General features: G+C 37.7%; 1 protein-coding gene across 2 annotated transcripts in view; it reads left to right on the top strand.

The window, feature by feature from the left end:
• OXCT1 (3-oxoacid CoA-transferase 1) overlaps window positions 1-23,819 on the top strand; it is a 133,806-nt gene that overhangs the window by 51,995 nt on the left and 57,992 nt on the right. For both annotated transcript variants that reach the window (XM_026506888.4, XM_057312222.1), the window contains 4 exons: window positions 14,871-14,978; window positions 16,193-16,307; window positions 18,717-18,811; window positions 20,727-20,775. In XM_026506888.4, the coding sequence (XP_026362673.1) occupies window positions 14,871-14,978; window positions 16,193-16,307; window positions 18,717-18,811; window positions 20,727-20,775 (367 nt within the window). The remainder of the gene's footprint in view (window positions 1-14,870; window positions 14,979-16,192; window positions 16,308-18,716; window positions 18,812-20,726; window positions 20,776-23,819) is intronic.

The following is a 23,819-nucleotide window of genomic DNA, read 5'->3' as shown; positions in this document are numbered from 1 at the left end:
GGGGAATACCCCAACCCTGCCCTCTTCTCATCTTCCTGTCTTACTAAAGCAGGGAGAAACCACAAAACTGAGAAGCACTCGTGAAGGTCACACTAGTAGGGGGCAAAGTCTCACTAGAAGACAGACTAATCACAAAACTGTGGGTACTTCCCTGTCCTCCCCACCTTCACAATGGCCACCACACAGTAGAGCTCCTATATCATGATAGGGAAATACAATTGAAAGATCTTCCTATTTCAGACTTTATTTAAGAAGAAGTCTCTCGCGAAGGGCCATATGCACCCCAATGTTCATAGCAGCATTGTCCACAATAGCTAAATCATGGAAGGAGCCGAGATGCCCTTCAACAGATAACTGGATTAAGAAGATGCGGTCCATATATACAATGGAATATTACTCAGCTATCAGAAAGAACGAGTTCTCAACATTTGCTGCAACATGGACAGCACTGGAGGAGATAATGCTAAGTGAAATAAGTCAAGCAGAGAAAGACAATTATCATATGGTTTCTCTCATCTATGGAACATAAGAACTAGGAAGATCGGTAGGAGAAGAAAGGGATAAAGAAAGGGGGGGTAATCAGAAGGGGGAATGAAACATGAGAGACTATGGACTCTGAAAAACAAACTGAGGGCTTCAGAGGGGAGGGGGGTGGGGGAATGGGATAGGCTGGTGATGGGTAGTAAGGAGGGCACGTATTGCATGGTGCACTGGGTGTTATATGCAACTAATGAATCATGGAACTTTACATCAAAAACCAGGGATGTACTGTATGGTGGCTAACATAATATAATAAAAAATACTATTATAAAAAAAAAGTCTCTAGGGAAATCCAAAGATAACAGAGGAGATAAAAAACAAGGACATCACAGAAAAATTTAGCCTCTGACACCTACAGCTACAGCAAACAGTAGGCATAACCCAAACCCCAGCTAGCTAAGCATAAAATCTCACATTAAGGGCCCATTTACCTCTGTTTCTTTTACCCAGTACATCATGTCTGGCTTTCAATAAAAATTATAAGGCATATTAAAGGCAAACAGTACCATTTGAAGAGAAAAAGCAGGCATTAGAACGAAACTCAGATACTGTGCAGATGTTGGAATTATCAGAATGGGAACTTGGAACAACTAGGACTAATAGTCTAAGAGCATTAACGGAAAAAAAAGGACAATGTGTGCAAGAAGGTATGGGTAGTGTAAGCTGAGAGATGGAAATGCTAAGAATCAAAAGGAAATGCTGGAAATCAAAAACACTGTGACAGAAATGTGGGAAGTGGACAGTCAGCTAGAAATCCATTTTAGTTGCATGTTCAGTCAAGTTTGTAGCTTACCAAAACAACAAATCAGAGTTGTTTGAGAATATAGTAAAAAACATGACTGTTAACAGATGTTAAGGATCTGCTCTGTATGACACAGTGATTATCTTAGTCTTACAATCTAGTTGATGAGATAGGGCTCACCTAGAAATTAGGTGTATTTAGAGCAATGGGTGCTAAATTTAATGGTAAAGATAGTAATTGCTGTGGGATCCTGCCTGTTGTTGTGGGCTGTGGGTTTGTGCCTCTAACCCCTTTCTATTTCTTGGCCTTGTTTCTGCAGATATTTATATGTGGTGTATTGTGAAGGAGGGCTAGAACTCCAGGCATTTGACAATTTCCCACTTGGCTCACAGGTCTAAGGATATTTGGGTATGGATGGGCCGAAATGGGATGTGGAGACACTTCCTACATGGAACCAAGGGCTTTGAAGGAACGATGAAATTGAACATCTCTTGGCTTGATTTCTTTAGTTCTTGTTCATATATAAAATTATGACTATATATGTGTATCTCTCTCTCTCTCTCTCTGTATATATATATATATTATTTTTTTCAACTACATAAAACATTAAGAATGTTTTTGCAGGTCTTTAAATATTCCCCCTGAAAAGGCTATTTTGATAGTTATACTCAAATTTGTATTAACAGCTTTCTGTTGTTGGACTTCTATGTCGTTCTCCACCTTTCCTTATTACCGACAGTGTTTTAGTGAGTATCCTTGTTTCTGTGCACGTCTGATTATTTTCTTTGACAAAATTCCTAGAAGTAGATTCTGTGGGTGTGTGCATCAACATTTTATAAACTTTGGATAAATATTTCTAAATTATTCTCTAGGAAGGTAATTTTAATCATTCCATAGTGATATATAAAAGTATCATTTTTGAACAATTCTTGACAACATGGATATTATACTAAAATTATTTTGATGATTTGCTAGGTGAAAAATGCTGTCCTATGGTTTTAATGTATGTATCTTTGATGACAAGGAAAGTTGATTATTTATTGGCTATTCATATTTCTTTTGTGATTTTATGTGTTGTAGATATTACTGTCATTCTTTTAATTGGAATGTCTCCAGTATTTCATTCCCAGGTTCTAGAATCTCCCACTGAGATGAAGAATTGTGTGAGGGAAGAAGAGGAAGTGCAGGATTGTGGTTGATGTGTGATCTGAAGCTAGGCTCTATGGGTCTGAACCCAGGTTCCTGGGGGTATCTTCCTAGCTGCTCCACCCTGGGAAAGAACTTGATTGGCTCTAGCTAGTAAACTAGAAAAGCAAGAGCATCTTGAACCCAAAGCAGTAACTTAGTTAATGGAAGTAAAGAGGCATAAGGCTCTCCGAGAGATGTAACCGTGACTGGCAGCTATACCCACAGAACGACCCCATTCCTAAAATATAGTGTGAGTCAAGTGCTCTGTTGATTCTCTGTTTCGGGACAGCTCTCTAAAACTTATGGTCATGATTTTCCACAAAATCATCTCACTGCAAATGAGGGCATAGATTCTGTTGAGAAAGGGAAGGCAAGAAAAGGCCAGAGGGAATTTCTGACATTAATAAAATGGTTTGTAATCTATGATATTCTCTCCTAAAGGTTATTGAATAGTAAGACACAGTATGACTGATGTAAATTGAGGGGATACACTCTCACAAAACTGTCTTATTGCAAAAAAGGACAAAGATTCCTTTTACTAATTTTACTTTCCCTTTAGTTTACCTAACAACTTTTGACCTACTTATTGATTTATTCCATGTTGGTGTTAAGAATTTAGCTTGTGATTTTAAAGTCACTCCTGTTAAAATAATAGTGGCTTTCCTCACTCCTTCCAGAGACCTTGTCAAAAAATGTTATTTTTTCTACTTCAAATATAGATCTCATCTACAAATACTGAAGTGATAATTAGGGCTTATGCAAGATTGTTTCATTTTAAAAATTAGCTTCCTTTTTTTTTTTTTTTTTTAAAGGAGTTACTCTCCAATCTTTCTTGTTCAAGAGTATAGCTTAAAAAAGAAGGCATTTTAAAGTCATGGCTTACATAAATGGTTTAGGTAAGAAATGTCTGAGAGGAAAAGTGATAAGCATTACTCATTGACCCCTTTTGTGTTACTGGTTTTTCTTATAAACACATTTCAGCATGTATCATTATTGTAGTCTTAGCACATAGCATGTGGCAGCCTTCTAAAATTAGAATATATTCACATTTCCCAGTGGCCTTTTACTAGGCCCCTAGAAAATCCAGGTGCACAACCAAAAATTAATAAAAGTGAGAGGATGTAATTGCTAAGTTGTTAAAAATTTCTTTTCTGGAGAGAAGCCACGGTAATCAAAAGAAACTGTGCCAGCAGCATATTAGTTAAGGTGAACTCTTGTGAGTTTTTTGAAATATGAAGGAAATCCCACTTCTTTTTCGTTCATGATAGCTGTTGCCATTTCTGATAGGTTTTCCGAAATTAGATTCCTCATTTCATAAAATAAAATTTTCAGACTTCTTTCACTCCCTTTCCTGAACACCCTAAATCTCTTCACATTCCCCCAGATCACATTCTTTCCTGAGTCCAGGACTTTGTTCTTGCATTTCTTCTGCCTGAAATGCCCTCCCAACCCTTCTTTTTGCGGTTCATTTCTGCCTTCCGAGTGGAGCTTTCCCTCTGTGATAGCGTTTGTCACCACGCATCCTGTGATCAGCTGTTTACCTATCTCCTCCATTCGACCAGGAGCACCTTGCAGGACCTTGTCCTGCTCATCTCTCTATCCCCAGCCTCTGGCCCGATGCCTGGCACATGATAGATGCTCATTAAGTGATGTTTGAGTCATTGAATCAGCAGGTTTAAAATATAAGCATTGCTTTGCAGGCTTAGAAATGTTCTGCCCATTCTTCTTGATTGGCATCATTATCCTGCTGTGGTCTAAGGAAGCAAAAACGCCTTGTACTCACTGGTTCTTCCTGACAACTTTGTAGTTGAGGCCTTTGTCGGGCCCTGAATTGAGAGACTTGATAATCTGCTGCCAGCTGTTCTGTAATTCCTTTCCTTATTACTGTGACTAGCTTCCTCTGACTTCCCTGGGATCATTTTATCTCAAGGTGTGCCTTTTAATGCTGGCTGGAATAGATAGTGTGTCTCATTCAATGGGCTTTTATTACGCAGTTAAAGCAGAACAAGCCATATGGTAGTTAACTAGATACGTAGAGGGTTATCAGTTGGTGGCCAATAAACCGGTCTTGCAAATGCAGCTCTGTTTACTCAGGTGAGAATTGGCCTAACACACATGCAAGTCCAGAGGAGTATTGAAGGTAACTAAGTGGCATGGAATTAAAAGTCCTGTGTTGTATTTAACTAAGTACACCCAGTAAGAGGGGAGTGATTTAGTGTTCAACAACCTGTAGTAATTAAAAAGACATTAATTTGCATACTTTAAGGTCTTTTTATAGTACATTGGAGAACTAATGTAGACTTACAACATGTAAGGACTAGAAAGGATATTAGACATCATTTAAAACTCAGCTTCCACATTTTAGAGATGAAATGACTTTAAGTGGTTTCCATAAGTATACAGTGGTTGATGACATTAGGGTTAAAACCAGAATCTACCCCAAATCCAGTACTGTGTATCATAGTCTGTCGTTGCCCTATTTTTTAAGTATAGGAGAAGTTAATGAAATACATGGCATTAGAATCACATGGAAAAATCACTCTCTTGCAAAGTACTGGCATCAACAAGTTACTGTTTACCATCAACTATAGCTGCTTGTCTTTAATGGGGGGGCAATTCTGTCTAAAAGATTAGGGTCCTTCTTTTAATTATCATTCTTAACTTTTCGAACATGGTGTTGAGTTTCAGGGCTGAGCTGTATATGCCAAAAAAGATGTTTTAGATTCGGGAGTTCATCAGCTTCATTCACCGTAGGTTTTTCAGTCATTGCTGTGAACGGTGACCTCAGAGACAAGGCTGGCTCTGCTTTCCTAGTGATGACTAGAGGCTGAAATTCTTTGTGGGAAAAAGAAAATGGAGCCAAGTGATGCCAGCCATAAAACCGATGTGTGTACCTGCTGTTCGTATGAAGGGAATGGCCATTTGCTTGTTCTTACTGCTAACGTCACAACTGAGAAGGTGATGAATATGTTTGAAGTTCTTTAGGACTTAAAGATCTAGTTTTGGGAATTGTACTCTGAGGGGTGGGAAGGGTATGTTGTCTTGAAGTTTATTTATTTTTGCATCTTAGGTCTACCTTTTTTTTTTTCTTTTAAGATTTTATTTATTTATTAGAGACAGGGTGCGAGCGAGGGAGAGAACAAGCAGGGGAAGCAGCAGAGGGAGAGAGAGAAGTAGACTCTCCGCTGAGCAGGGAGCCTGATTCGGGACTGGATCCCAAAACCCTGGGATCATGACCTGAGCCAAAGGCAGATGTTTAACCTACTGAGCCACCCAGGCGCCCCTTATGTCTACCTTTCTTATACTAAATCAGGGAAAAAGAAACATGACATTTTAACCTTCTTAATGAAATAAATAGGATGCCACTTTGCTTACTGCTTTATAGAATGAAAACTTATAGAGAACATTTAAGAGGTGAAATGAAAAAAGAAAGCTCTTGTTCTATCCACTTGGTGAAGGATTTTAAATTTAGGAATTATCAAGTCATTCACAAGGTGAATACTAGTTGCAATCTCAGTTAGATTAAGCAACCATGAACTGTGTTCCGGAAATACTAGAGTTTAACCCAATTGTACTTTGCAGTTTATGTGTTAAATACTGGGTTCTTACATTATAAAAAGCTCCAAGGATGATTAACAGCCCCAAATGGAAGGAAACAGTCTTAAAGAGTAACCTTTCCAAGTTTTAGTTGGCATCACTAATAGGCAGTTTTTCTGTGGCTGTAAAAACCGAACACAGACTTTCTTTCTCTTCCTGTTTCTCCATAACTCTCTTCATTGAAAAATGTTCCCAGTTTAATTCTTTTAATTATATCATGTCTCCCTGTTTTCCTTGGGGTCTGTGATAATGGTGTAATTTTTTTTCCTTAGTGTTGTAGATAAGACTGGTGCTTTGAATGAACGTGTTAGAAGTGTTTTAATTCCTTTGGGTAGATGTACTCCTTTTAATTACTTCTCTGGATTTGCTGCAGCCCTAATAACATTTCCTTTTAGAAGAAGACATGACAAATAAAATTTGGATATTTATAATACTGCCTGAATGTTATTAAATCACATACTTAGTGAAGATTGGCATTTTTGGTCAAATAAAAAAAAAAAGCTAGCAAAAAAACCCAGTGTGGACTAGACTGTATGAATATAGTATTAGAGTACGTGGAAATGAAAATAATACTTACAAACTGCTTTTAAATTTGTTTTTATTATTTTTTTAAAGATTTATTTATTTTAGAAAGAGGGAGAGACAGAGCATGAGTGGGAGGGTCAGAGGGAGAGGGAAAGAGAATCTCACGCAAACTCTGCACTGAGCATGGGGCCCAACCTGGGGCCCAATCCCACAACCCTGAGATCATGACCTGAGCTGAAACCAGGAGTCGGATACTTAACCAACTGAACCACACAGGCGCCCAGCTTTAAAATTTGTTTTTAAAATACAGTCTCTCTATTACAAAAACTGATGGGGTAGTCCATGAAGTAAATAATATTCCTGCTTTTTTTTTTTTGGATCAATATAGCGTATTAATTTTGTGGCTAATCATAGTTTTAGTAAATTTAATAAATTCAGTAAATTAATTTAGTAAATTACTAAATTTAGTAAATTTAATTTATTTAGTAAATGAATTTAGTAATTAAAGTTTTAGTAAATTAGTAAATTTTAGTAATTTAGTAAATTTTTAGTAAAAAAATGCCTATTGTTAGGTAAAGCTTTTCTTTTAATGAGTTCAAACTGCTTCATCCATTTTCCTTCTCATCCCATGTTTCAGATGAGACATTATAGAGAGGAAGGATTGTTTTTGTTTTGTAATGAGGGACATGAGTTTGACGGTGTCTTCCTAAACTCTGAGGCTGGACAGCTAGTGGAGAAAGGAAGATTTTTCTGGTATTTTTTTGGGGTGTTTTGTTGCATGTAGTCTTTGTGCTGGTGTTTAGGCAAACCCTTTTATATTTCTTCTTCAAAAAAATTATTAGACAGGTATTATTTAACAATATTTGTTCCATGCTGAATTTCATTCAGTTAATATTGGTCCGTTTTATTTTCCTAACCAGTAGAGACCAGATGGTAGTATTTCTTTCTCTTTTTTTTGTTTTTTTTTTAATAGATTTTATTTGTCAGAGAGAGAGAGAGAGCAGAAGCAGGGGGAGCGGCAGGCCAAGGGAGAGGGAGAAGCTGGCTCCCAGCTGAGTAAGGAGCCTGATATGGGACTCGATCCCAGGACCTTGGGATCATGATCTGAGCTGAAGGCAGACGCTTAACTGACTGAGCCACCCAGGGGTCCCCAGATGGTAGTATTTCTATCTTAATAGTGTCCGCTTTTTTCTTTTTCCTGACCTTGTCTCATGCTCCAATTTGATAAATGCACTGTTTAATTTTTACCCATTTTGTTCCAGAGATGATATAAAGTAGCTTACAAGACACAGAATATATACAAAACAACATCATTTTAAAGTAGGGCTGTAAGAAGAAAGAAAAGCAATGGTAGGGCTTTAAAATGGAGCTGGGATTGGACTGAAAAATCATGCTGTCATGGCAAACATGAGTGAGCACAAGATGTCAAGTAAAAATGAAAGTACTCATGTAACTGATAGTACATATCATATAGAGGAAACTAATGATCAGATCAGGTGAAGTACAACTATTCTTGCTATTAAAACTAGACAGCGTTTTATCTTGGCACCCTGTTTTAATTGCACGAAAGAACTCATTTGATTGTAAAAAGGAGAAACTAACCCTTCATAACAGTGGTATAAAAATACTGGTTTGCTCCAGGGGCAGACTCTTCTTGGAACATTAAAAGTATATTTGGACTCCTTGAATATTGTTTTTGTCACTTGAACTTCTGCTAAATACTTGGGAGGTCATGAGCCTGAGATTGTGTTCTCTGACAGAGATGGAAATGTATCTGTTCAGAATTGCCTATTGCACGCAGACTCTTTCCTCTTAACCACAGTGGACGCAGAATGTGTTCCCTGTCTTCATTTAAGGCCTAGATAAAGATGTTTAACAGGATAGGGCCAAAGACCTTACCCACCAGCGTGGGCTTCTCTTCTAATCTGGGGTCTGAGCTGAAGAGTGTGGGGAGGGGGCGTTGTTTATGGACCAAACCCCTGAAATCTCATCAAGGATTTTATAGATCAGGAAATTCTTTTGTGTGTAGCTTTCATTGGATTTGTAAAGAGCTACACATTTCCCCAAGGTTAAAAACCACAGCACTGGAGACTTCTAAGGATGTGCCAGGCCATCAATTACTTCTGTGATTCCTCAAGTACTTACCTGCACAAGATAGCAGACTTCCTGTTCTCTTCATTGCTGTATCTAGTAGGTGCTTGATTTGTATTTGTTGATTTTAAGTGAATGTATCCAAGGCACATTTCCCTGCTAAGTCTATACAGCTCTTTCATGAGGACCTTGGTCAGGTTCTTTGTGAAGTCACACACTGCTTTTCTCCTGGCCTATCAGTGTGCTAGCCTGTCTGCAGATTAATGCATTCCGTTCTGCATGGTGTGGGCTGGGGCAACTTGTATTGGTGCCTCACAATATTCTTTTCTCTGTTTCATGACCTTCCCAACTATCTGTTCAATAATCCGTTTTGGAATACTGTTGTGAACCAAACCCCTATTTTGAAAAGGAGTCTATTTCCCTCTTCCATCTGCCGACATCACTACCATTTTTCACTTGACTGTAATTCTGTGACCATATTTTCAGGCTCTTTAAGAATCCTGGGATATCATTTTGTCTATGGCCTAGTATTAGTTCAGAGAATCTATCTCTCTCTCTCTTCTTGGAATTCAATTCCTCCTTAGCCATATTAGTACTGCCCTTTCCTTCTCACTGATGGGGAAGTCAGGAGCAAAATGGAATCGAACTGCTGCACTTTTTTCTGTCATCTGTCTCAAGCAGTGCTGATTACCATTTCTGAATTCTCCATCAGCAACAGCAAAATCACCCCAGAAACCACTCTTTCATTATCTGTAGCATTTTGGATATGACTCATCTCATTCCAATTTTGTACCGTTTGACACACCTCAGAAAGTTGCATGTGACTCCCATTTGTCCTACATCATACTTGTCTCTTGTGTGAGCCCTTGTGAGATACGCAGAACCATATAGCTATCCATGTTATCAGACCTCTTACGCTCTTCTTTATGTGCTGTTCTCTTCATCGTCAAGGTGGTCCGTTTTCCTTATGTCAGGATGGGGGTTTTGAAAATCTCTTAAGTCTGTTTGTCATTTAGAGTTTCTGGCCACTGGATCATGCTTCTTTTTTTCTCAACTTTTTGAAATCTGCTTTTCTTCAAAGACCAGGATACATTTCTCTGTATGTCCAGGATTCAGTTCCTGGTCTATTACAAATTCCAATATTACATTGTCACTTTCTCTCAGGGTTTCCATCATTTCTACTTTACCAAGTTTATCCTTATTGGTTAGAGGTCCAGAATCATGATTTCTCTCACGTTTTCCTTCTGAAATACAGAACTTGTCAGAAGGCAATATAGAATTTATCAGAGGAATATGATGAACAGAAGATGTTCTAATAATTAGTGCCTCTCATGATATGACTATCTTATTTCTGAGCAATGTTGACATTTGATTAAGAATATGTCCTCTACATCTTTAATTTGGTGAGCACTGATTATATGGCTGTTAGTGTGATGTTCTTTCTCCTTTTGAACTCACGTTAAATATACCTCAGCGCATTTCATCACTAGCCCTGTGGCTTCCCAGGCATGTGCATATTTTTCTTGAGATAGCATGTTCTTCTGTCAGCTTGTTTTCACTGAACAAGAATATCTATTGGCATGAAATCCAGTCAACCAAGTTTCAGTAATGACTATGCAGTCATATTTACCGTGTTGTTAAGGTTCCAAATTCCTTAATAGCTACTCATCTTTTCAGTCTTTGTGCTTTTTATAGACATCTAAGACCATATATAATTTGTTCCAGGCCCTTTGAGCTTCCATGCCATTGTATCTTATATTTTTGCACTAATCATATCATCCCTAGCATGAAGCTTAATACAATATGCACCTTCTTGCTTCTTTGGAAATTTTTTCCCCCCTTTTTTGGATTCTCAGGAAGGATACCCTGCATGCTGACCTCCCTTTTGCTCCATATTTTCTCTTCATCTTACCATCCAGAGCACTTCTGCATCTAACTTGGAATGTTTTCTGTTATTGCTTATGCTTCCCTCTTCTATTTTTCCAGTCTTCCACAGCTTTTCCTAATTTGGGGTCAGTGTTTTTCATTATCGTAGACATTATTGCTTGTTGTTGTTGGCTTTTTTATTTCTTGGCTTAAGAGGTATGTTCATCCTAACCTGTTTTGAACGTTAAAATGACTCAGGAGAAAAACCTGCAGTGTGATTCCTCCCCTTCCTCCCAAAACAGCCCTCACCTTGTATCATGGTGAGGTTTGCAGGGTTGGGCCCATTTTTTTGTGGCGATCACGGATTCAGGTTGTCACTGAAACAAAATAAAAAAATAAGAAAGTTATTGCCTTGCAGCTCCTCTGTTCCTTTACCTGAGATATAAATAATGTTTGCCAAGTAAAAACAAAAACATTGTCACCCCAGGATGAATTCTTATCCTTCTCTGAGCTTTATTTATTTATTTTTTTTTTAAAGATTTTATTTATTTATTCGACAGAGATAGAGACAGCCAGCGAGAGAGGGAACACAAGCAGGGGGAGTGGGAGAGGAAGAAGCAGGCTCCCAGCAGAGGAGCCTGATGTGGGGCTCGATCCCATAACGCCGGGATCACGCCCTGAGCCGAAGGCAGACACTCAACCGCTGTGCCACCCAGGCGCCCCCCTTCTCTGAGCTTTAAAATAAAACTTTTCAGAATGATAAACTAAAAAGGGTACAGGGCAGAGAAAGCAACCTTTTAAAACAAAGTTCAAATCAATAATAATTAACATTTCCTAGCCTCTATTTTCCTGCTAATGACTGAAGACAAGTACTAATTAGAGAAGCCTCAAGTGTCTGGGTTTCTAGATGAACCAGATGGTGCTGCATAAGTAAGAACTATGCCTCGTGCTGGGGAGAACGCGGGGCTGTTCTTAGCTACCTGTCCTCCATCTTGCTCTTGTCTGAGGATACTTAAATCCGCTCACTGTTTTGCACTGAGACTGTTTCTTTGTTCTTTATATTCCATCTTGCCCACTTCTGATTTCAGGAGGCGCATTTCTGCCATGGTTAGTGAGTGCTCTTGTGAGCTTTTAATTTTACTCTTTTCTTCACAAGCTCATTTTACTCCTCTTTTTCCTTTCAGATTTCCTTTAGCTCTCATGTTATCGCCCGATCTCACTAGACTGTTCCCCCCACATTGGTTCCTCCTTACTGTTCTTTCTCTAAATCACACAAGACCAGCAGAGAAGGCTTCAGTCCCTTCAGTAGCTTGCATTAAGATAGTTCTGCCTCTCCAGTTTTTTTTAAACGCTTTTCACAGATTGTCTGAAAACATATGTTTTCTTCTTTTGGTTTGTACTTCAAATATTTTCTTCCTTTGCTATTAGCTCTGCTAACCGAGCCTGAGAGCTTTGATTTTTGTATAGAAATTTACAATACTTTTGAAGGTTGATGTTGTTTGGACAAATGCTGCACATGCGTTTTCTACAATAGGAAAATCACTTCCATCAGGATGACAAAGCATAGAACTGATGACGTTTAGCCAGATTCTTGCTTTCCGTCAGAGTTCTTTTGTCAGGACACTTTCTGTCACCCTATTTGTTGTGAAGGTCATGATGTCATTGCCCTCATAAAGAAACTGTCTTAATTTGGTGTTTGGGGGCAAAACTTTCTTTTTTGGAATCAGAAGACAATAGTGATTGGTTACCATCAGCATTTCTGGTTTAAGTGAGAAGTATTACTATATACTTTTTTCTTTTTTCTTTTTTCCATTATATTTCTTGTCCTTGCTGAAGGGCAAAGGCAAGGAGACCGATTAGGAAGCTGCTGTAGTAATTCAAGCAGGAGATATGAGGGCCTGGACTTTGGGAACAGCGTCAGGAGAATAATTCGCATTATCTTTAAAAAGCGTAGGCAGAAGAGTTTCCTTAATTCATTTCATAACGTTGTAAGTGCTTTTAGGGTTTAGAAACCACAGTTTTTCTTTGAGTTCCTGTTTTCTTTTTAACATGTCCTTTCGGTACATGTCAAACTAATTAAGGAATTTATGACATACTCCACTTAATGTGTTTTCCAGTTTGGGAACCTCCTTATTGTCTGCTGCATCTTTAAAAAAAAAAAAAAAAATCTGTAGGTTTTTTTACCCCTTGATTATAGAAGTAAAATGAAAGAAAAATAACTTGTACTGTTACCCAGAGGCAATAATTATTAGCATTTCCGTGAATTTCCTTTCAGTTTTTTTGTAGGTGTAGAGATAATTGTGCCAAAGAGCATATCTAAATATTTATTTGTACAAAATCTTGCATTTTTATGAAACATTAAATTATGATGTGTCATTAAGGATTATGAAAGCAAAGTATTGGTCCATCATGTGGATGTACCATATATATTTTACCATTACCCTATTGCAGACGACTTAGGTGGTTTCCAACTCATTACTATTTTACCAAATGCTGTGGCCCATATTTTCATGAATATTAAATCTTCATATATATACTCAGGATAACGGGTTAATGTATAAACAAGTTTTTAAAGTCCAGAACCTCTTGAAGGCTTGAATTAAATAAGTATAAAAATATGAATGAACTCTAATGGCTAAACGATCCAACTACTTGAGGAAGTAGTGATAATGCCTAATTGCTTTGCATTTCTTATATTCACTCCTCTTTACCTGGTCACCACCTTAGGTTGGAAATACCAGAGCATAGAGAGGATTTACGGGGGAAGATACAGACGACAGTGATGGGGAACCCCTTTCCTCCCTCTAACTCATTCTCAGATGAATGCAAGTATACGTCTCTACCCACTATTTCAACTTGGATGCCCACATGTTTACTGACTCTTACTTGGAGTTTTTGTTTGATTTTGGTGAAGATCCTTCCAGTTGTCAGTGAAGATATCTTTTATCTACCACATTCTTTTTTTTTTTTCCAGCTATCTAGGGGCACTGCATAATAACTAAAATGACTTTTGTAACCGCTGGTATTCTTTCATTAGAGGAGGAGTACGGTATGGACGTACAGGGTAACATAGCATAAAAAGTGCTATTTGACCTCAAAACTACTGGAGAGTTCACTTAGTAGTTTAGGAGGCATGTTTAATACAACTCACCTGGCACAAGTTGTTAGTTCATTTAAGCAAATAATTCTTTGCTTTGGGTATGGCATATGGCATATATTGAACTGAACACAAAACAGTCTTCAAGATAATATTTTTTCTTGGCCCCAGAAAGATAATTCTTTGACCCCCAACAACATTGACCTTAGTTTTTCTTGATCATTGTTATTCTGAGGTTCTTTTTATATTGATATAAAAATACTATTTTCTTTTTTTAATAAATTATAAAACAGCAGATTAACTTGGAGCATTTCATACTGCTGTAAAATGCCCTTTTGCTCTGTGAATGACTTTAATTCTAATTACATTGAGTATTTCTAGTTATTAGTTAATATTTCCTTTTTGAATTTCCATACTGAAATTAAGATCTGTCTTTAAGTAAAATTATTTCAGCAATTGCAGTTCTATCACGATCCTAGGAAGCTAATAACAGAAATAATTAAAAACTCTTACAAATAGCATTTGTATCTATATTTAAAAAGCTCTTCAGTTGACCAAGCAGATGTTGTTACAGATTTTTGTCTTTGATATGATAAATCTCCCATTAATTTTGAAAATCAGGGTTTAAGAGATGCACTTTCAAGTTTCGAGCAGTAATTTGTGAAAGTTCAAGCAGCTGTACTGAGAAACCAGTTGACAAATTTGTAACTGAGACTTTTAGGCAAAGACTAAGTTCTGGAGTTTTATGTTCTGTATTTTATGTTCAGACATATGTGTTTGAATTTCTTCTTTTTTTGTGGGTCCAGAAATGTGTGTATGTAATATATTCTCTCTTTGATACATATATGTATATGTATGTGTATGTATATTATTTTTTTAAAGATCCATTTATTTATTAGAGAGGGAAGGGGAGAGAGAGAGAGCGAGCGAGCGAAGATGGGGGAAGGGGCAGAGGGAGAGAAGAGAGAGAATCCCAAGCAGGCTTCAAGCTCACATGAGCCCAAAGTGGGGCTCAGTCTCACAACCCAGAGATCACAACCTGAACCGAAATCAAGAGTTGGATGCTTAAACAACTGAGCCACCCAGGTGCCCTTATGATATATATTTTTACATTGTATATATGATCTAAATTGAAGGTAACAGTGCATATACTTCACTTTTTTAAAAATAAAAAAAAATGTTCAGTTTAAGCTCTATTTAAATTTTTTTTTTCTTTTTGCCTAGGTTGAAGAAATTGTGGATATTGGATCGTTTGCCCCAGAAGACATCCATATTCCTAAGATTTATGTACATCGCCTTATAAAGGGAGAAAAATATGAGAAAAGAATTGAGGTAATTGACTTAGCTTCTTTGTTAGTATTTATAAATCTGATTATCAGAGATGTGCCCCTGGTGCCATTCCAGATGATAAGGAATTAGAGCTGAATGGAAAGTCTTCCTTTGGATCTTAGTAGGAGCTTCTCATGTGTCCATCTTAAGGAGACATGATTGTCTATGTTATTGTTCAGTCCAACAGTGACTTATGTTTACCAAGTGTATATCACCAAGTTATGTGATTCTCTGGGCTGTGTCTTCCAGGCTTCTGTAACTGTCCTAATTTACAATGCATAATTTTGAATGGCTGTCCTAGGGTAGAGAAGGTTTTTAGCCCTGCTGGACTTGTGTTTGATTTTTAGAAATGTCTATCTTGAAGTTGCTTTGTACTTTATAAAGGCCAGAATGTCATTCCCATTAGCATCAGGCTCTGGGCAGCTGGTGGATATGAACTCATGGCAAGAGTAGGTACCAGGAGCAGTGGAAGTATTCTAAGGTTACTGAGAGCATAAAGAATGTTAATTGATATCGAGATTCACAACTATCTAGGGAGCAGCAACAGAATAGACATCCAGTAGGAGACACTGGGCAATCAGAGATACCCTCAGCCATCTGTCAAACAAAGACATTTTGCAATCTAATATACTAATGTCAGGGGGCTAGGGAGAAAGGATGTGGGGCATTTGCAAATAGAAACCAGAGTCCATGTCAAGGAGATTTAGTAATGGAAATAGTTTCCTGGCTGGTTTCTGGATATTTTTATGATTCCCATGATGCACTTGTAGCAAAACCAGTCCAGACTCTGCAGGTGGAAATATGCAATTGGCAGTAGCAACACCTGGTAAAAGCATTCTCACAGCCCTGCAGAAACAGAGTCCCAAGGTCTGTTCCTTTTCTTTCTGGCTCAATCCTTGAACACCTGAGAATTCAGTTGCAGAAGTCTTAAGAGTAATTGTAGTAGCGGTCAGTATGACAGTAGCAGAGGGATTATTTACTTCAAAAAACAGAACAAGTATATCTTCTTTTTCAAGGAAATCTGACCTCTTTCACTTTCTGAAAAATTATTTCTGTCATCAAATACCACCCATGTTATTATTTAAAAGGAAAAACTCTGATGTGTTATAGATTTTCCTCATAGTAGTAATAGGAGAGACTTAAATTTTTTATATTTCAGCAGTGATAAAATACAAGGTATACCTCAACCATGAATAATTTATTTGTTTATTTTAAAGCGTTTATCAGTCCGGAAAGAGGAAGACGTGAAAACCAAATCCGGTAATCCTGGAGATAATGTAAGGGAACGTATCATCAAGCGGGCAGCTCTTGAATTTGAGGATGGCATGTATGGTATCCTTTATCTTCCTGGGGCTGGGCAGAGACATAGCCCTCACTTTTTCTGTATTCATCAGGCTACTAGGCCTCCTGCATAGTGATTCTTTTCTAGTCTACTGTAACTTTTAAAGCAATAGATCAAGTTTTACAAAATGTGGCATATAACCTAAAGATATCGAGGTATACAAATAGGAATCATAATCTGTTTGCCTTCTTGAAACAAATGGCAACCAAAATTTGCTTAGCTATTTTCTAATATACAATGGATTTCTAATATACAATTTGGCATTTTGCTAAAGGTTATTAGGAAAAGAGATTACCCAAGATGAGGGTTTCAGATCTCAGAAGTACTTGTTGTAAGAGTGCTATTTACTTTTTCTATGTTCTAACATTTGCATACTTATTGAAACATAAGATCCAACTTCTTAACAACCCCTGTTTCCTTTGACAAGGATCCCATGAGTGTACCCTTTTATGTCTAATGCTTTGTAAGGATTTTAATGAATGATTCAAATTCTGTTTTAGATACTTTGTCAAAAAAAAAAAGGTAGGTTGAGATAATTTAGTATAGTTACTATTCAGTTTTTAAATGTATTTAACAGTGAGTCTCTTTGCCATTTTGCTGATTTTCAATACATCAAACATTGAACTATACAATAACAAATACTGCATATAAATACAAATAGTGTTTGATAAAATAAATACTTGGTGAGTGGTAAATACACTAAAGCCATACTTAAAGGCTTAAAGGAAGATCTAGAAGCATGACAGGTGCCTATATCTTGTAAGCTTCCCCCGTCCATGAATATCCTCTTTCAGACTGATACTGACTGGTGAAACTCTCTTTTTCTGCTTTATTTTTACCTCCACCACCTCATTTTTCTTTGTTTTCCAGTTTATACCTTGTGTTATGGTGAGAATTCACATGGGGGAGGGGCCTATAATAGCACCTCCTCTTCAGTAAGATAGAGCATCAACCAAGTTAGCTTAGCAGATAAAAGCTCGGCCCCGGGTTTTCTAATGACCTCCAGTCAGTTGTTTTCCCACTGACATTTAAACACTGACTGTACAATACCGCTAATTTTAGGTAATAATGGCTTCTAGGTTCCTTATGCACTGTTATTGTTTTGCTTAAGACAAATACTTGCAAGTTAGTTCATATAAATGGTCTTTCCATCCACCCCCTTTTTTTTCAACCCAGAGTACACAGAATTCTTTATCCCTACCATTTGACCCACTAAAAAGCATTAAAGAACTGAAAAAAATTAAAGAATATGATGAAAGAATTCAGGTATGAAGCTTGTCACTGGGGTTGCCCTTATCTGAAAATACTTGCTCATAATGAAATTAATATCCAGTGTGATCTGTACGTCACTGTGAGAAATGAAGTCCAAACACCCCCACACTAGATTGTGATTTGGTAAGAAATGAACCAAGTGGCTATTGCCAGAGCTTCTTAGAGTTACTGTGTGTCTACAAGCAATGTCTTGGTTCATTGAACTGTCTTGCCAGCCTTCATAGTCTGTAATATTGCAGCACATACAAACCTCATCTTTACTGACTTTGATTCATAAAGATCTTGCTGTTCCTGGAATCTCATCGGAGTGCCATCATTCTTGCACGGCCAGTCCTGCAGGATGTGGTGGTAGTGGACAGCATGGATAGCAGTTTCAGGCAGTGTGGGTATCTCTGATCTGATCAGCCTGTTTGTGTTGAGAGGCAAGATTAAATCTACACCATTACAGACAAATCAGGACCCAGTTTTGATCATTTAAGGAGGAAGAGTCAAACTCTCAGCTCTTTGATGCCTTAGCTCAGCTGCTTTTTATATGATCTCAGTTATATTCACTGAAACTTAGTCACCTCCGTCCTCTTTGTACCTTAGAGAAGATTCAGTTACCAATGAATGTTATCTCAGTGACCCAAAGGAATTGTTATGGTTTTAGACAGACATTTTGGTATTGTCAGAAAACTTTCTTTTTAATTTAAAAATGATACCCCTTTTTGAGAATATTAAATCACTGTTATTTTTAGTTGGAGTTTTGAATAGTGAAAATTACTTTTAAGCAAAGGTCAAGCCATGTTTAATAATATATCAGTCATAATAAGTCGTAATACGCCAGTTCAAATTTGCTAATAAGCACATTAATGAAAATAAAATATGTCTTATGATAAAAATGACCTCTGAAGCCACCACTTTGGTATCTTTACAGGAAAACATATTAATGTTATTGAAATTAGAGATTTTCTTTTTTAAAAATATTACAAAATAGTACCTGGAGGGTGATGGGAGAATGTATTCAGTGATTACATTCAGAGCAAGTGCCTTTAAAGTTCAGAAGTTCAGATTTATATATGTGGCAGATTTATGGCATGATTTTTCTACCTTTTATGTGGTGGACCTTAACATCTTTTTTTCCCCAGCTAATTTGGGCATAGGAATCCCGCTGCTGGCCAGCAACTTTATCAGCCCAAATATCACAGTTCATCTGCAAAGTGAAAATGGAATCCTGGGTCTGGTAAGACAGAAAATAATGTTTTATTTATCCAGTCTCGATGGAAAACGAGACTGTCCATATAGTGAAATCTTCTGAGAGTTGTTAGCTTTGCGTTCCCAGCCTTAGTTTTAAGGTAGTGTCCTGACTAGCTGAGCTTTCTGACTGTTCGTCCTGGGTCAGCTTGTCAGTGTCTCCCTCCCCTGTTGTACTGCTTCAGGGAGACCTCACAGTGTCCTGCTTAGATAACTTTCTTAACTTTGTGTGGTTGGACAAGGTGATGAAGGTCATAAAGAATTCTGTACTGAATAATGATCAATAAGACTCTGAATGAGAAACTGAAAAATAAGGTTTTTTTTGTTTGTTTGTTTTTTGTTTTTTTATGTGAGGAACAGGGACATTTTTGACAATTGATTAATTCAAAAAGTTCCTCTTACCTAATTCTCATTTTGAGGCCATGTTGCTCAAATAGGAAGAATTTTTCTCTTCCTCAAGATTAACCTTCCAGATGAGCTCAACATTCTCACAGAATTTGGATATACTTTTTATTCAATACTATAATAAGAAGAAATACTTTTGCTTCCCGGATGACATTTTTTATGTAATGTTAACTATGGCAGAGATTATTTATAGTTTGGCCAATTTATAAGACTTCTAATCTCCTGTTGTTTCAGTAGATCTTAACTGTTAATGCAATAAAAATTGTATATATGGAAAGGGTATATCTAGTCTTTAAAACATAAATAGTGATGATGAACATATAGTTGATAACTGATTGAGGCAGTAATCATGACCATCTTCAGAAGCACAAAACTGATATGAATCTGGATAAAAGATTCATATCACAGTCAAAGACTCACATACCTGAAAATATGATTATTTATAGAGCGACCAATTCCCTCATTTAGAAGACAAGGGAAATGAGTTGATGTATATTATCCATGGTCAGTGTTTAAAGGGAAAATTTAGATAGTCCTAAAACATTAGTTGCCATTTCAGTTTATTTAAATGACACATGTTTTTCTCTCTTTTTGAAAGCATGTTAGAATTTCCCAGCTCAGGTTTCCTCACTCTTGGTTCTGTCTTATGCTTCCCCCACCCCTTTTTCCATTTCCTCCTGTTTGTTTACTGTATGATATGTTATGAAACAACTCACCCCCTTTAAGTAATGTAGAATGCCTTATAAAAATACATACAAAATTAAAAAGCAAAACTGAGAGTAACCAGGCAAAGGGAAAATAAAGGCATCAAAACTTAGGTGTTGTGAGAGTAAGGTTAGGACTCCAAATTTGAACCTTTAGGTGCTGCATACCAAACAGATGAAACCTTACCTCTCTGCATCCTTCTAGTCAAATAAGGCAGCCATTTTGTTTGTGATCACTGAAACTACCAGGAAGATTTATGAGTAACATTGACTGCATAGTAGGTACTAAACAATTACTTTTTGTTTTATTGACCTATATTTCTTTTTTTTTTTTTTTAAAGATTTTATTATTTATTTATTTGACAGGATAGAGACAGCCAGCTTGAGAGGGAACACAAGCAGGGGGAGTGGGAGAGGAAGAAGCAGGCTCCCAGCAGAGGAGCCTGATGTGGGGCTCGATCCCATAACGCCGGGATCACGCCCTGAGCTGAAGGCAGACGCTTAACCGCTGTGCCACCCAGGCGCCCCTTGACCTATATTTCTAATAGCTTAACATTTCTTGCAAACTTTGGTAGTTTTTAGGAAATAATTTTTTATTTATCACAGTTATTAATATAGGAAAGACTAATCAATTTGAGAAACAGCCATGAAAATACTGGAATTATTTTTAAAAGGTTCACCTCAAATCTTTTGGTACTAATTTCCCAGGGATTTTAGAGAAGTTATTTATATTACGATTTTAGCGTGTGATTCAGTGAGAAACTTCTTTTACTAATTCAGTGTGTGCTTTGACAGGGTCCATATCCACTACAAAATGAAGTTGATGCAGATCTAATCAATGCAGGTAAACTCCCTCATTACATGTTTTTCCACTGTTTTCCGTTGCTGTTTAGTTCTTTACCAAATAAGAGAAAAGAGTTGGGCTTGATTCTTTGTCTTTTCCTGGAAAGTGCTCCATTGTGTTTTTCACTGAAGAGGGGAGAGAAGCCTTCCTAGTCTCTTCTTTGCCTGGCTTGCTCTTCTGAGATCATCTCTTACTTAGGGAAGACTAAGATAATGGAGAAATTGCAGGTGGGGCCACATATAATGGCAAGAACTTTGGTGGGTCAGTCAGTCAGGGTCCTGGCTATACATAGAGAACACTCCCCAAATGGGGTAATGAGGAGAATTAAAGGAAAAGACAATTTATAAGGGTATGACCAAGATTGAGGGAAACCAGGAAAAGGATGGTGAAGCACCACAGGGAGTTATTATCACCCTGAGGCCTTAAGGGACAGCAGTGGGAGCGGGCCACCTAATAGGATCTATGGCCTTTGGTAGAGGAATGCAGCCATCTTGTAGAAACCTGGATAAGGGGTGGGGGTCTTCTCTGCTGGATATTCTTCTTGTGCCTTCCATTGGCTAATCCCAGGTTGAAATATGTCTGCTTTCTTGTGATGAGAAGGATGACAAGTGGATTCGTAGAGGCAGAAAAAAAAGATCTAGCACACTGGGGTTTTTGTTCTGAGCAGTACTTAACTGTCCCCTAGTCATCATTGGACTAGAAGAGCATCCTTCAGAGGTTCAAGGGTATTTAGACATGTACTCTGCCACTAAGTATAACTCAGTGATGTGAGTAATAGAGATTTTTGAACTGGCACTCTAGCCTGTCTTCTTTATTCCCACATTTATATGCTTTGCCTTTTATTATTAAGCCTTTTATTTGACTGTGACCTAGAGTTGCATGTAGGAGCAGCCTAGAGGAGAAAAAAAACAGGCCTGACCTTTTGGCCATTGTTACTGTCCATGCTTGAGGCAACACTGCCACCTCGTTGGGGCTGAAGGTTATCCTTACATTGGGGCTGCTCATAAAAAGTTAATTTTTATACTCTAGCAAGATTTTCTTTGCCCTTCTTTTACTCTTGAATTCACTCTACCCCCACGAAAGTATTATTCTTACTTCACATTCAAAAATAGTACGTGTAAATCTTAGAAGAGCAGCAATATTAGCTGAACATAGAGGCCAGCTTCCAAGCAGAATTGATGTTTGATACTTAGAATTTTTGGAAGTAAAACCGCTTCTGGTTGAATAGTTGAATTAGCTAACACGACTCAACCCTGAAAGGCCCACTGTGATAAAGCAATGACATTTAACTAAGGCTGTAATTTAATTGTACTGTACCCTTTAGCAATAGCTCATTGATCTGTGAAAATATTTGCTGCTTGGTTTAATTAATTTATGATGTTAGTGAGTTATTTGCAGAATGAATAACTCCATTTTCCAAATTTTAGGCCTGAGTTCATGAAACCCACTTTCCTTGGAAAAGTAGTTAATCTTTTCAATGATTACTGGATAGTAGGCATTTCTGATTCCATGAGCTTCAAAGTAGCTCAATAGTCATGAAGCCACTAGTTTTATATTTTAACTCCTGAAATACCATATATAGCCTTAGACTGCTTTATAAAACAATAATTCATTGCTTTTGGGAAGCCAAGCTGCAAGTCAGCTTATTAATATTTTAACTCTTTCATTGAAGTTCTGTTTAGGATTTATGTTACTTTTGATTTTGGGAGGAAATACTTTGAGCTAAAGAGCCCAGAATGCATATTGGTGGTCTCCTCAACTCCCCAAATTTGGAAGTTACCTGGAAGATCAGCCCCTTGTTTGTGTTAATTTGAAAGGAGTTTTTTTTTATTAAAGATTTTATCTATCTGTCCATCTATCAGAGGGAGAGAGAGAGAGAGAGCTCACACAAGCAGGGGGAGTGGCAGGCAGAGGGAGAAACAGGCTTCTCGCTGAGCAAGGAGCTTGATGCAGGACTCGATTCCAGGACCCTGGGATCATGAGCTGAGCCGAAGGCAGATGCTTAACTGACTGAGCCATACAGTTGTCCCTGAAAGGATTTTTATAGAAATCCCTTGGAATGAATACAAAGAGTTCTATTTCTGGGTATAATCAGTATATTAAAATTTTAAAATAACACAACTATTTCTAGGGATCCCTTCTAGACAATAATCTCAAGTTTATGAAAAAATGAATTATTTGGTTTGCAGCATACTTTTTCATACTTATATACCATTTGAGCCGCAAGTGAAAATTTATTGTACAGAGTGGGAAACTGAGGCCCAGAATAGTGATGTGATGTTCCCAGGATCCCGTTGCTAGGGACACACAGTCTCCTGGCCTTTTTCTCTACACATTGAGCTATACCCACTGCTAATCTAAGTTTTACAGAGGTGCAGAAGGCTGTGCTTACAGCAACATTTCAGAGGTCCTGTTAAGATTTGCAGTATTCTGGATGCGATTGTGAAATTTCCAGTGAGTCTCACATTTTCACCTTCATATTAATGTACATTTTGCATTCTTCTCTATTTCTTAATTGTGTTTTCTTTTAATATACAGTGTTTTAAATGACTTACCTTTGATCAAAACTGCTTTAGAAAGAACCACCATGTTAACCTCATGTCTTATCAATGCCCCTGGCCCCTGCCATGTGCCTCTAGGGCAGTGGGGATATTTGACAATGATATTTGGATAACTGGGGATATTTGAGCAAGTGGGGATATTTGACAACGTCTGGAGACATTTTTGATTGCCAGTGTTATCGTCAAGCAGTAGGTAGAGGTCAAGGATGTTGTTAGTTATCCTACGGTAACTGAAACAGCCCCCCTCAAAAGAGTTATCCAGCTCCAAATGTCAATAGTGCCTTCTCTGGAGTTCCTTGTGCCACAACTGAAGAATCACAGGCCTGCAGACTAAGGTACAAATAGTATAGCATTCAAGATCTATCTGATAGTTGCACCTGCCCTTTCCAGCTTCGTCTTCCTCTACACCCTTCAAGGACTCCTGTGTCCACCCATCCTGGACTACTGGGTCTGTTCTGATCATGACTCATGCTTTCCTTCCTC

Source organism: Ursus arctos, unplaced genomic scaffold, assembly GCF_023065955.2.
Source record: "Ursus arctos isolate Adak ecotype North America unplaced genomic scaffold, UrsArc2.0 scaffold_15, whole genome shotgun sequence".
Taxonomy (NCBI): domain Eukaryota; kingdom Metazoa; phylum Chordata; class Mammalia; order Carnivora; family Ursidae; genus Ursus; species Ursus arctos.
This window is presented reverse-complemented; position numbering and strand designations above follow the sequence as displayed.